The 15492-nt window shown below is 27.0% G+C and overlaps 1 protein-coding gene across 1 annotated transcript in view; it reads left to right on the plus strand.

Annotated features, from left to right (window-relative positions):
* Positions 1–15492, plus strand: part of LOC111622009 (ralBP1-associated Eps domain-containing protein 1-like) — a 75314-nt gene that overhangs the window by 19590 nt on the left and 40232 nt on the right. Inside the window, exons 2-5 of the mRNA XM_023364311.1 lie at positions 11211–11372; positions 14465–14561; positions 14750–14794; positions 15081–15238. Of these exons, the coding sequence (XP_023220079.1) occupies positions 11217–11372; positions 14465–14561; positions 14750–14794; positions 15081–15238 (456 nt within the window). The 5' untranslated portion in view covers positions 11211–11216. The remainder of the gene's footprint in view (positions 1–11210; positions 11373–14464; positions 14562–14749; positions 14795–15080; positions 15239–15492) is intronic.

Genomic DNA, 15492 nt, shown 5'->3' on the forward strand with positions numbered 1-15492 from the left:
TCTGTCGATGGTTTTGCTATTTAGAAACACTTACGCGTGTGAACAACTTTTTAGTCGCATGAAGTACATCAAATCACAAGTGAAAACACGAATTACTGACGTTCATTTGGAAAACTGTTTGCGTGTAGCGACAACATTAGTCGAGATCAATTTTGATACACTTAGTTCTGTAAAACAAAGTCAGATGTCTCATTATTAAATATTTTTAATTGTCTAATAAATATGTTTCTCGGTTATTGAATAAGTGATTCTCAATTATGTTTAATTTTCTTCAAAAAAAATAAATATACCTATTTTTTAGTGTTTATTTACATTAAACCAGGCAAGTGTTTAACCACGATCTCACCTACTGGAAAGCAACGATGTGGTTGAGGCTGTAGCACGCTTGCTTGTTTACTTAAATTAACAAAAAAAAATTAGGTGCGTGGCCTGGCAGGAAATATTATTTCTGAAATTTGGCCCGCCTGCTAAAAAGGTTGGCCACCCCTGTTCTAGTTAGTTTGTTTTGATCAAAAAATTAATATATTAGAATGAAATTACTTGAAATAATTTTTGCAAAGTAATTCTATATTTGTCTTTAATTTTTTAACAATAACTTTGTGTTTGTGTGCTTGCATATGAATACTTTACTCTACATAATCTTAACCAATGTTAATTTTTTTACTAAGTATTCCGACCAAACATAACATGAAATCAGGTTATTTTTATAGACTATATTAGAATATAAGTATATATTCATATATACTTATATTCTAATATATAACATATATTTATGTTATATATTAGAACAGTGTTTTTCAACCTGTGGGTCGCAACCCCCAGGGGGGTCACAAAGCTATACATGGGAAGTCGCGGATAAAAGAAAAAGACAAGTGTTTATAGGTCCTACACTACAATAAAAAGCTACAGTTTCAGTGAGAAGGCTGTGCCTGTTTATTTTACAGTACAATTGGTTTTTGATCGATATTTAAATCTCAACAGAAAGAAAATTAAATATGTACAGTAGTTTTTAAAATCACTGACATAGTTTTAATATGGCTGTGGGGGTCGCCAGACTTTTTTAACTTGTAAAGGGGTCGCATATTCAAGAAGGTTGAAAAACACTGTATTAGAATATGTAACATAAATATATGTATTAAATACAATATAAACATTTCTAAACATATATTGTGTATATATATATATATATATTCAGTATGTATGTAGACTTACTATAATATTTTTTTTCTCAAACTGGACAATTTCGAGAAAATACTCACAACTATTAGGATAAGTACCCATGATTGAAAAAGCTGTATAAAAAGTTTTTAACAAAAAACAAGTTAAAACATTTTTTAATAACTAAACTATACATAAATTATTATTAAGAAGTTATTAATTTATTAATATTTATCACTAGTGTGAACTTTTTTAAAAAATTCTTTGTCACTTAAATTGGTACTTTTAAAATATGACAATATAGTTGAGGAGGTTCCTATTGCTACTAGGATTGCCTTGTGTTTCGCACATTTTAAGTGATTTTTAATATTTGAACGCCTGCTATGAGTTACTGAAAATTCTGAAAAGCACAGTTCATATTTTACTTTGTCAATACAATCACAGACTTTTTTCGAAAACAGATAATCTGTTTTTTAATCATCAGTAAACACATCGTTCTCTGAGTGCAATGAAAGGGTTTTTTGGCTTGGAGATTAAATTAATTTAATGTACAGTACAAAATAATTGCAAATGCCAACTAGCAATTTGAACTCAACTAGGATAGGAGATGTGCAATAATGACATGGCCAGAATAAGTTTCAATGTTGCCAACTTTAAGTGAAATAAAATATGTAAAAAATGAAATAAAAATATCTGGATCTCAGGCTACATGCTATTATAAATTCTATGTGTACATATCTGGATGAAAAAATAAAATATCTAAATTCATTAGGCCACATGCTATATAACTTTTGGGTGAAAACATCTAGACAACATTAAAAGTACTTAGATCTAGATACAAAATATTTAGATTGGCAACAGTGAGTGTAACAGAGGAAATTATTTAGTTGTCAAATTGCCATTTTACCCCAGGCTGCACTATTTTTACTTCTTGTATATTCAGCATTTTTAAAATTTTACCAAATAACTGGGACAAAATGACAAACTGGCCAGGACGCAGGGACCATATCATCAAACTGGGACAATCCGGGTCAAAAGGAGATGTCTGGTAAGCCTATATATATGTGTCTGTAGTTTATTTTGGTTTCCTTTTCTTTGAATAGAACCATGCTAATCCATATTTTTTATTAATCTAAACAAATTCATTATAATAGTGTGCACTATATAACTTTTTTTTTTTTTTTTAACTCTTCTTCCCTGAGTACGATGAAAGGGTTTTTTTCCTGTGTTCATCCCAGGTTCATATAATTGCACAATGAAGATATCTGGATGGTGAAGAAAGAGTTCCAATGTATTCAGATCAAATCCAACTTGATAATTTTCATAGCCCTCCCAGACTTGGATCTGAAGCCCTCATAGTGTCAGTAACTTTACCGTATAAGTTATCTTGTCATCTTATAACTTAGTCAAATTTATCAAAATTTTCTTTTAATTTAGTTTAAAACGTTTACATTTCTCAATTTGAAAATGCATTTGTATACTTAAAAGATGTCATGTAATGAAACATAAATTTATATTTTTATAATAACTCACATTCAAAGGTTAACAATGATTTTTCTTGTGTAATAAATATTACTCATAAATATGTTGGAACATAATTAAAATTTGTGTAAAACTTAATAAACAACACAAAATAAACCAATATCCAGCACAAAAATGTAAGACAGCTAATGTTTTTGTCTGTTTTAAACAGGCATCTTCCTTAATGCCCTCAATGAGGTGTTCTACTTCTGGGATGATATTCAGGTGTGAATGAAGTGGGAGGCATGAAGGCTGGGTCATATATGGTAGCTAGTTGTAGGTGATCAGGAAGAACTGTCATTTCAACAGATAAATCCTTTAAAGTAAAGGGCATCTTTGGTACCTGTCTGAGACTGGAGCAGCCACAAAATTTTTTTATGCTGTTTTCAGAGGCATTACTCAACGGAATCTGCTAAGTTTCCGTTGGTAACATGGGTGTTAGTATGAGAGAGCAATTGTAGGTCCAACTGGTCTTTTATACTAACATTCATGTCATAGGCTTAGCAGATTCTGTTGAATAATGCTTCTGAAAACAGCATCAAAAAATTTTTGTGACTGCTTCAGTTTCAGACAGGCACCAAAGATGCCCTTTACTTTAAAGGGCATCTTTGGTGTTGTTTTTTGAGTCTTATAAGTGAGTTTAGGATAGCATATCTGTCTCTCCTGAAGAGTTGGATCACTTTTTGAAGGCAAAAAGTTTGTACGTAGTAGATCAGAGAAACATACTTGAGAGGAAGACAGACATTCAAAACGGAAGGAAGGAAGATGCCTAACTATCTGCATTGTAATAAGTTCATTTTTGCTGTGGCATGACAAAGGCAAAGAATGAGCTTACAGTAGTGCTTGGCTGACAAATCCACAACCACTCAAAACAAACCATATATAAACAACCACTCAAAACCGGTTATATTTAATAAACAAGGTGAAATAAACCAATATCCAGCATAAAAATATAAGATGGCAAGAAGTTGCTTTGTGGAAAGAATGACAATTTCAAATAACAGGATTTTTATTGATGACATTCAATAAAAATAATAATAAAGTTTAGATAAGACATAAGATGATAGAGATTTATTTGCTTCGTTCCTTCATTTAACAGTAATTATACATATAAATACTGATCCTATCTTAGGATTTCGTTATAAGCAATGTCATGAATCATTAAATCAGTCTTTAATTAATATTACATAGAAGCTTATAAATTCTAGTACACTTCATTCATTGGATAATTTATCTACACTTCATCTATTACAAATTCCCACATGATACATCAAGCATTGGTGAACAAAATAATCATGCCCCTTTAACATGGGGAAAACATTAGCTGTCTTACGTTTTTGTGCTGATATTGTTTTATTTCGTCTTGTTTATTAAGTATAACATTAAGTGATTGTTTCTATAAAACTACTTAATTAATTGTATGAGAACTAAAGACATATAAATAACTTTTTATATATTTAGACTACAACCTCCTCCTCTTATAACAATGGAAAAATATTCATTTACTACAGTTTATTTAGTTAATGTAAATTCTTTATGTAAATTATGTTTAAAATAGTAATATTATAATTAAACTCAGTTAATGTTAAAATTAAAGTTACTTTCTAGAATTTATTTTTTAACATAACAAAAAAACATAATAGTTTATAATCAGAATTAATAATTTAATTTCTTAATAAATATTAAAAGATGTACCACTCACCAAATAAACCATCACTAGTTCATAACCAGTTCGAATGTTTTCATACAGACATCGTCAATACCTGAGGATATCTATTGCATATAGATGAAAACATTCGTAGCAAGAATTTTTCTGTTTGGTTATGAACTGGTGATGGTTTATTTGGTGAGTGGTATATAAATAAGTACCCGGTTTTTTAAAATATATTAAAAGATGTATTTATAAAATTTTTTATTGGCAAAGATAATATGCTTATCTAGACCAAATTAGTTATAGAAGTATAATTCTCTTACTCTATATAAAAAGTTGATAATTTGAGTTACAGTATGTATTATCGTAAAGTTTTCAGGTATTTATGAATAGTCATACATGTATGCTTCTGTAGTAAAATTAATGAAATGTTTGTATTTTTATAAAATCGTGAATATGTGAATTTCTTACAGGCTGAAACAGAAAATAATAAATGAAAAATAGTTATAAAACCAAATAAAATCAAAATGGTCTGCTTAATTCCAGCAAAGTTATTTAAAAACAAACATTTCTAATCCATTTAAGGACAATTTGTACTGTATGTTGCCTGATACAGGCAATACATTCAAAATAAGTGATTCAAATTTTCAAATATAAGTAGAATATATTTTAAAAATAGCAACCATAACTGCTAAAAAATAAAATATTTAGATGGTTATAAAATAAAGTATGCATTATATGAGAAAAAAGTTACAATAGATGCAGAAGTAAGACAGACACATGAAAATAAACATATCTTAACTGATTAACATCATTTCCACAGCCTGGAAAAGTTTTCCAATTGTGTTTTGAGGAAGATTCCTATATATTCCTATTTATACTTCTGATATTTTAACATAATAGAAAGTAATAAAACTTTCTAGTTAATCTGAAAGTATTATAAAAATGTTTTCTAAATAAAAGAAATAGAACAATTCTTGATGCATAGTTTAATGATAAATAATGAAGTTTTAACACTGTATTCAGAGAAATGTAGGAAAGATACAAAAAAAAGATGTAGCATTAAAAAATAAAGTCTGAAATAGCTTTATTATAAAAGAATCAAATCTTTTATGTATTGAATTTACTTCTTTTCTAACACTAATTTTATATATATTCATAAAAGATACAACTCTACAAAAACCTGATACATTATAATAATAAAGCCAACCACTGCCATGTGCCATAGATTTATATAACAGCTATATTAACAGTAAATTGGCAATGCATTTGCACATTAAGTAATAATTGAGGGTTTGAGTTCCACTTTAGGCCAATTCTTTTCTTTCAGTTTAATCTAAATTATTTAATTAAAATTATAATTACTAAATTTATTATGAGATGGTTCCTATCACCTTACTCTAGGGCAGTGTTTCTCAACCTCTAACAAATCTTCACCCCCTTCAATAAAACCGTTATGTAGTATCGCCCCCTTCACTTCAAAATTCCAATGCCGGGGGCTAAGGCTAATGCCAAATTCGTATTGCATTAAATAGACTAGTAACTAGTATAATGTTGTTTGTTTGATTATTGTATGATATAACGAATAAAATATCTAATTATTCTTAATATAATGTTTTACTATATCTCCCAGAAAATTGTTTTTCGCCCCCAAAATATAAATTGTTACTAATTGCCCCTCAACATGGAAAAATGCCCACATGGGGGTGATATTGTCCCTGTTGAGAAACACTGCTCTAGGGTCAAATTGTTTGGTAATTTATCATTAATATAGCCTGATGGCATATGGCAATGGTTGGCTTTATTATTTATATATATATATATTCTGCCTTCTATAAGTTTAAAAAGATAGTAATAAAAATTATTTATATTTTTTGGCATATTTTTTTTTTCAGAAAAATTGATAAAATAATAATATTTTTAAAAATTAAATATGTAAGGAAAATTTCTATATATATAAATTTTTATTGCATTGTGATTTTTTATCAGACATTTGTCATTTCCAACTAATTAGTCATGTTTACAAAATTCAACAGTTTTAGGTAAAAGGTAATTATAACATTTATTATCATAATGCATATTTATTGATCATGTAAAAGAGAGAGTAATAAATAATAATTAAATAACAAATAAAAGCAATAAATCAGTACAAAATTATTATTAGAATTTCTATTTTGTTACCTACATGTTACTTTATGGGCTGCGATTTGAAAAAATTGTAGACCTATAAATTCTCACTGTCATCCGTCCATCTTTCTTTCCTTAATCTTCAGAACAGAGTTAGATAGACCAGATATGGAAACCTTAGGGGCAGGAGGCCCCGATTAACTACATATGAACTTAAGGTAAAACCAGAAGTCACATAATTTCAATTCAAAAATTTTTTCCAAAAGAAGTTAGATAGATGACGGGCACAACTATATTGTTAAAAGAAAACTGTGATGTACAGGGACAAGATACTACAGTACTAATGAGGTGGAGAGCATATATTTTAAATTAAATAAATTAAAAATATGATTAAAAATTGCAGCCCAGCATTGTGACAATGTGACAAATAATTGCTTGTTGGAAATTGAATTATCAAAGTAAGATAGTCTGATTTAGTAAAACACAAAACTACATGTTTACAAATCCCAAATTAAACTAATTTTCCACAAAATAAAGAAGAAAGTTAACAGAAAGAAAACGGTTTCACAAAATACAGTAGAGCATCCTTTATCCGAAACAATTTAGGACTAGGGTTGTTCATATGATTGATTTTTCGGATAACTGATTATGTACGAAAAAATATATTAACCTATCCCATGTTGAAATTCATTCAAATCCTGGCACATCCTTAAGTACTCTCTCATGGTCTCGCCAGTGTTGCCAGCTAAAACATGCACACCAACAAAAAAAAATATTGGAGTAGCCCAAGACATAGCCAAATATTGCAGTGCCACAGCACTAGCGGAAATTTAAATTGCCAATTGGAACACTTTCGGTTAATCGATGTTTCAGTTGATTGATATTCAGATAATCTATGCTCTACTGTACATGATACTAATTGATTTCTATTCAAGAAATAATAAAAGTACTGTACTTTCACTTATTTACAATTAAAGCTTTTTAGTTGAGTGTTTAAAAGACAAACAAATTCAAATATTTTCTTTGGATGATTTAAGTTAGTTATGACACAAACAAAATAAAATATTTGCAATTATTTTATCCTACAATATTTTGAAGAATATTAAATGATTTGCAGAGAAGAAACAATGTAATTTTATACACTTGAAAATTTTACTATAGAAACATTACATCACTGTTAGTTTTCATACATAAAGCTTCTATGTGGAACAATAATTTCATCTCACCTGTTTGTAATTCTCCTCTGAGGCTAAAATGGCTAGAGCTGTGGTTTTCTTCAGCTTTATATTTTTTTTGTTCTGTATGTTTCTCTTTTTATTGTATTAATATACACTAAAGTGATGTTTCTGGTTTTTCTAATGAAATGATAAACACGCCTGATAAAAGTAGAAACTGCAAATATGTAAATTCAGACACACACAATTTTTAAAGACAGCAAAAACAATTTAATTATGGATGTTTTCAATCATTTATATTACAGTGGAGCCTCGATTATCCGACCCCCGATTAACTGACACCTCGGTTAACCGACCGTCCTAGTCAGCAAATTTCAAATGTCCGCTAGTGATGTGGCTCTACAATATTTGGCTATGTCTTGGCTACTTTAATATTATTTTTGTGTTTTAGCTGGCAACACTCATTCGACCATGAAAGGGAGCCAGTATTTAAACGAGGCTTAATTTTCTAATTTTTAACGATACAATAGCGATAAAAAAATTTTGTTAGCCTTAACATCGATGAAAATTCAACGCGAAGTAGGTTAATAGCGATATACTAATTACATGGGTTATAATAATATACTACACCAGCGATTCCCAACCTGTGGTACGCGTACCCCTAGGGGTACGCGATAGGTTGTTTAGGGGTACAGAAAAAAGTTAGTTATTATGGCAGAAAAAATAATATATTATGTATCACAAACTAATAGTATTAAAAAATATTAGATAAATAATGTTCTTTGCAACAATCACAACTTTATTATACATTTTTTCTTTTAGTTTTTTTTTCTTTAATTTAAAGTTACAATATGTAAAATTAACAATACGGTTACTCACTAAATTTCTTAAATGAGGGGTACAATCTAGAGATATGACATGTCACGGGGTACAATCTAGAGATATGGCATGTCACGGGGTACGCTAATGAAAAAAGGTTGGGAACCACTGTACTACACTAATAATGGATTTTTTCATACTTTTCGGTTATCTGACTTTTCAATTATTCGACCAACCCCAGTCCCCAATTGAGTCGGATAATCGAGGCTCTACTGTATTATTTTAATTTAAACCAATTGACAAACTATTCCATGTTCAGAAAATTATCCATTATATTTTATTTTTGCTAAGTTCAAATTTGATTCTACCTGAGAGTGGTCTTTAAAAATGACTGGAAATGTTCATAAATTTAATAAATAATTAAATTTATTTTGCTGTCTTGGTTTGAGGTCTGAAGGTTTTGAGTGTCTGAATATACACACCTGATTCTCATTTTTTCTCTTTCTCTCTCTCTCTCTCTCTCACCTATCCTATATTTACAGCAAAATTTGTACAATATAGGTAATGATGATATTGGTTACTATAAAGAAAGGTTCTTACATAATTTCAATATTTCTATTAACATTTAGGATATTGAAATTATAAATGAAATTATACTGCCTGCAAAATATATGGGGAACATATCATAGGTTTTCAATGGAAACAACTTGCACTTAATTTTGTTATTTAAGTAATTAATTTTTGATGCTGAATAATCATTATTACACACACAATTCTGAATAATTTTTAACTGTAACCTTAATGTGGTCATGGATATGCTGTATGTATACCCTTCATATACAAGAGATAAATGCTGTATTAATAAACTTATGAAATTGATAGGAGCCTTTAACTAGGAAGACTGAAGACTGAATGTAAGTTGTTTTCATGTTACATGCTAAATTCAAGTTATTGTAGTTGAAAGGAATTCAAATGATTTTCTCATATTTAAGATTAATAATTATTAAAATTGAATCAAGGAAAATCCTCTGATATGAATCAATAATTCTCTTGTGTGTGTTAATTATATAATCCATCCCTTAACAGTATTAATTAGATATACAATAATTGAAATAAATATGATGTAATTGTTTGTTAAAGACAAAAGATTGCCAGATTAGATTGGGTTGTATTACTACCATTATTAATTAATTAATAATTAAATGCTAAGTAATTTGGCTAAAAGTTTTGCATTAATTAAATACCATCTCTAGGCCAAAAATCTAAGTAATATGACCTAGAGATCATACAGAGGTGTGGGCACCAGTTGTAGGTTCAAATCCAATTCTGGGGTGATTCTTTTCTTCCAGAACCTTCTAACTTAATAAATATTAATTTAGTTATAATTATTAAATTTAATAGGAGATAATATTTAATGCCTACCTCTTAGCCAAATTACTTAGCATTTAATTATTAATAATAGTAGTAGTAATATAGCCCAATATAATATGGCAATCATTTAGCTTTAATATAACTGTTGGGCTTACAGATGTTTATATTTGCAATTTGTTTATTGATATGCCAATTAAAGAAGTTTATCATTCAGCTCAAGCCTTTCAAATAATCCATTCACAATAATTTGCATTATTTAAATAATAAATATACAGTATAACTCCAATTAACTGAGGTAATGTGGACCAAAGGTAACCACTCAGATAACCAAAAATTTAGTTAATACAGATAGCTATCAACCACTATTTCAGATTAAAAATTCCCAATACAAAAGATTTATATGGTATATCACTTTAAACTCTTTCTATACCTTAGTGAATTTAATCATATTAAGAATAATTTTTACATCATTTATTATACACATAATCTGTACTGTACAATAGTTTTAAGAATGGAAAAATGTGTTGTTATAGTTATATTTTAATGTGAATGATTTATCTGACATTGAAGCAAAATGATAAAAGATATGAAAATATAGTTCGCTTCATGCCAGCATTTAGAAATTAAATATAAGACACTTCCATGTTGCGGCATTATTCCGTATAACATGCATATTCAGAAAGCATGGTTTTATATTATCTATGATAAAAGATAACAGAAACGAATCATTTTGTAATGTGTGTTATCATTTTAAGCTTTCTTTTGTGAATTATAGTGTAAGAAAGTAGTATATTCACTTATGAGTTCATTTCAGATAATTGGAGTTTGACAATAACTAGTTTGAGTTCACATAACTTCAGGAGAAAACAAAAACATCACAAATTTTAGAAGTCAAAGCTTTTTTATTAGATAAAAACACTTAAAATACTGTCCATGCATTTGAACCTTTTAAATTCTCAATGGAAGATACTTAATGTTCTCTTTCAAATTTCCATTTTTCAAATATTTGGGTTTGATGATAAGATGGAAAGGTCTCAAAAACTGTTTCATTCAATAAAAAAGCTTTGACTCCTAAAATTTCTATTGTGTTCTCCAATAGTGTATATAAGCATAGTAATGTAAAAAATCAAATGCATACTTAATTACTATATACCACCAAACTAGATTTTTCAGTGATTATTTTATAAGTATTTATTTGAATTTTTATGTTGTTACTTTAAGTATGTTAAAGTAACAACCTTCAAGAGAAAAGAAAATGAAGAATTTGACAAAAACTTTAAGTAATACATGAATTTATTTCTGTCATCTTGTTGATATATAAATTACATTTGTAAATTGATTTATTGTAATAAAACAATTAAGTAAAATTTATTTTAAATTTTACATAGCTAATAATGGAAGCTGTCAGTTTAAAGTTAACAGAAGCAGAGCAGCGATATTTTGGTGAATTGTTTTCTTGCTGTGACATAGAAAATCAAGGGAAAATATCTGGCACGAAGGCTTCTGAGCTTTTTCTAGCATCTCAACTTCCAACTGAAACTTTACATCAGGTGAAGTTTAGATTTTTTAATTTTATATAATAATAATTCATAAATATTATATTCTGTTGATTCAGAATTTTAAGCTTCAGAGATTTTTATTATTTTCTTTCATTGTAAATACAAATACAGTACTATTATGAAAGAAGTCTTTAATAGTATGCTTTATTTTTGTAATTTTATGTACAAGTAATAAGATTTCCACGTGATAGTTAGATATATTTGTATTTTTTTATGTAAATACATCTTAAACATTGCCAATTTTAGCTTGATCCTATTATCCTAAATTGCAAATGATTTTATTTATTATTTATTATACAATCAAAAGGAAATGTCTATAGACAGTGGATTTCTGCCTCCCTTTTAACAATTATACATGCATTAAAAACTATATTAAGAATTCAACAATAATTAGGATAAATAGAATATTCACAAAATAATAAAAACAATATGTGCACGTATACTTGTAACAAAGTCATTATTATAACTATATATCATAATATTTACAATTAAAAAAAATAAAAAGAAAAATGAATTTCAAATCTGTTATATACTATTTTTCTTTTCCATTATCATCACAGTTAATGTATTTTTGTGAAAATTCTTATTAAATGAACACATTTTATATTGTTATTATTCTTAATTATTCAGAGGTAAAGTTTGTTAATATATTTTGTTCTGTTTTTTTATCTTTATATTTCCAAATACCAATCAAAGAGACAGCGATGTAAATACTCATTTACATCACTGTCTCTTTTCTCGGGGTACATTATTTAAATACTAATTTCATTTATAGTTGTTATTGATCAAGTTTCAAGATTATTTGCTATTCAAATTTGATAATTTTAATAATCAAATGAAACATTAATGCAAGTTGTTATTGATAATTGCTTTACATATACATATTATAAAAATTGAACATTCAACAATAGTATCTTTTTTGTATTTATAAAAATAGTTTCAGTAGATTTCATTTTACTATCTTTTCATGAAGGATATTACAAAAGTTATAACAATATAATTTGATTATAATCATTTTACCTGAATAACAATGAGTTGCTGAATTATCCAGTTTACTTAATGTGAAAATAATTAGGTTAGTAAATGTATTAAGATTCAGATAATCTAATAATGATAAATGTATTGCATTTAATCAGAAAAATAAAGCACTTTAATAATTAATAAAAATTTTGATTTTTGGAAAAGTTTTTATTAATGAAAATTTTTTCTTGATTAGTAGTAAATACTTATTAATTTCAAAATTAGTATATAAATTGAATAATGTGGCAATATATCATTACAATAGAGGTAGGTAATTTCTAAACATAATTAATTCATATTTTTATACATAACAGTAACATCTGAACAAAATACTATAAAAAATTTTCAAAACAGTTTAAACTGATACCATTAAATCTTACATAATTTTTATTAAAAAAAATTTAAGAGAGGAGCATAGAAACATAAATTAAAAATTAGAAGCATTGTAAGAAAATTAGGAAATATACATTAGAAAAAATGTTTTAGATTTATCTATGTATGTCTCTGAATAAATGCAATGATATTTAGAATACTTAAGTAATAGTTGTATAAATGTTTTGATTTATTCATTCATTTATAAATTATGTACAAGATATGTTTTCTAAACTTTTCTCATTAGTTCTGACTTTTACTTTTATTTTATTTGATACATACAAAGTTTGACTAATATTTAAAACAGTTTGTTAATTTTTAATGCATATTTTTATAGGTTTTTAGAAATCAATAATTTTTGAATAATGAATAATGGTCTTATATTTATTAATGTTTTTTTACAAACTAATGCTGTTCTAATGTTCATTGTAGTATTTAAAATACTGAAATTCTATATCAAATCTTTTTAGTAGCTCCTACACATTTCTGATTCGTTTACTAAGAGTTAATTGTTTGCTTGTCAAATACAATCTGTTAACTTTTAATATGTTATTTACAATAAGTGTTTTTTCTCGAGATATTTATTTGGGCAAAATAAGAGAGATGACATATAATATAATTTCTCCTTTTAGTTTTATATTTCTATATCTTTTATTGTTAAATATTTCTTATACTTAAATTTTAATTGTGTAGACCTCAACAGGTCAAAAGCTTTTGTATTTTGTTAAAACGTTGTGTTACTGGTATGACAAAATTTTTTGTTTATTTAGTAAATTTTAATTTTTTTTTATTTTTTCATAGTCTAAAGTCTTAACTTTTTGTTATTGCAGTATACAATTATGCTTCTATTGCTAAATAATAATTCTATTTTCTAGCACTGAAAATGATCATTTTTCTATTTACTGTAGTATGAAATTTGCTGGCTAATTTACTATAAAGAACTTAAATTATTAAGCAGCCAATGTTTGATCTTGAATTAATTACATGTATAAATTTTACCCATTTATTACTTATATATTATTTATAAGTTCTCAGTTACTGTATTAATGTATTTAAAAATTAAATATTTACACATCATACCTATTGACTATTACTCTACAGTAGAGCATCGATTATCCAACTCAATTGGGAACTGTGGTTTGTCGGATAACTGAAAAAACAGATAACCGAAAAATATGAAAAAATACATTATTAGTATAGTATATTAGTATATCTCATGTAATTAGTATATTAGTATATTGCTATTAACCTACTTCACGTTGAATTTTCATTGATGTTAAGCTTAACAAAAACTTTTTTAAAATAATAATTGTCGCTATTGTATCGTTAAAAATTAGAAAATTAAGCCTCATTTAAATACTGGCTCCCTTTCATGGTCGAAGGAGTGTTGCCAGCTAAAACACGTAAAAATACTATTAAAGTAGCCAAGACATAGCCAAATATTGTAGCGCCACATCACTAACGGACATTTGAATTTGCTGACTAGAATGGTCGGTTAACCGATGTGACAGTTAATCAGGGGTCGGATAATCGATGCTCTACTGTAGTTACAAATTAGTCAGTCAAAAAAATTGATTAAAACAGTGATTTAATAGTTTTAAAATTTTATATGAAATCTTAGGCACATTGTAAGTATATAATAAAATACACTTTAAATTTCCAAAAATGTTAATTTATATATATATATAAANTTAGGACACTTTGGCAGAAGTCAGTTTTATATTGCTCTGAAGTTAATAGCTGCAGCACAGACAGGTCTTCCAGTTAAATTGGAGATTTTGAATTCAAGTATGTATTTATAATAGATATTTGATTTCAGTAGAGTTTGATATTTATAATGAACATTAATTTATAAAATAATTAAGTCATTTCAATTAATAAATACCATTTATAAGTCCTAACTATTAGAGTTTATCATATGTGAATAATCTTTGCATTGATTTGTATTACTGGTAATTATAATTTATTTATTTTAGGTATGGAAGTACCATTGCCAAAATTTGGAAGAGGAAATGATTCTGGTAAATAACCTAACAAAAGCATAAAAAAGGGCATTATTGAAAACTATGATATAGGAAATATTTTCTTTTTTTAATTCCTTATTTATAATTTTAAAAGTAATATCTTTTAAAATAATAATTATAAATGTAATAATAAAAAGTAGATCTTGTGAACTAAACTTTATTACAATAAATTATATCAAAAAAAAAAAAGCTCTAATTCAATAACACTTTCATCTATTGATTTTTTTGAAATTATTTATTTACATGTGCATGTTGTTTATGATATTTTTTTTATAACTTTAAGTAAACTTTGGAATCACTGAAGGCAGCAGGCAAAGTGGACAAATTCCAGGTCAGTTGCCTCCACCACCAACTAAAGGTTACAGGGGGAGCATTGGATCAGCACATAGACAAAGTAGTTTAAAAAGTGATGTGGAAACATCACCCAGTCATCAAGCCCAGGTAATTTAATAGCCTGTTCTATATCATTTTTATCAAAAATATAGATCTGAAATTATGTAAGAGATGATAATGTCGAGTTAAAGTAATAATTTTGTGGTAAATGATTGCTTAATTTAATAACAAAATGTTTTTAAGTAAGTGGCATATTAAAATTATGTTTAAATTGTTTAGAATTTATAATAATAATAATAATATTATTATTATTATTATAAATTTTAATATTATTATTATTATATGAATGATTAACAGCTGTT

Source organism: Centruroides sculpturatus, unplaced genomic scaffold (assembly GCF_000671375.1).
Source record: "Centruroides sculpturatus isolate CEXI.00-Female unplaced genomic scaffold, Cexi_2.0 scaffold268, whole genome shotgun sequence".
NCBI lineage: Eukaryota > Metazoa > Arthropoda > Arachnida > Scorpiones > Buthidae > Centruroides > Centruroides sculpturatus.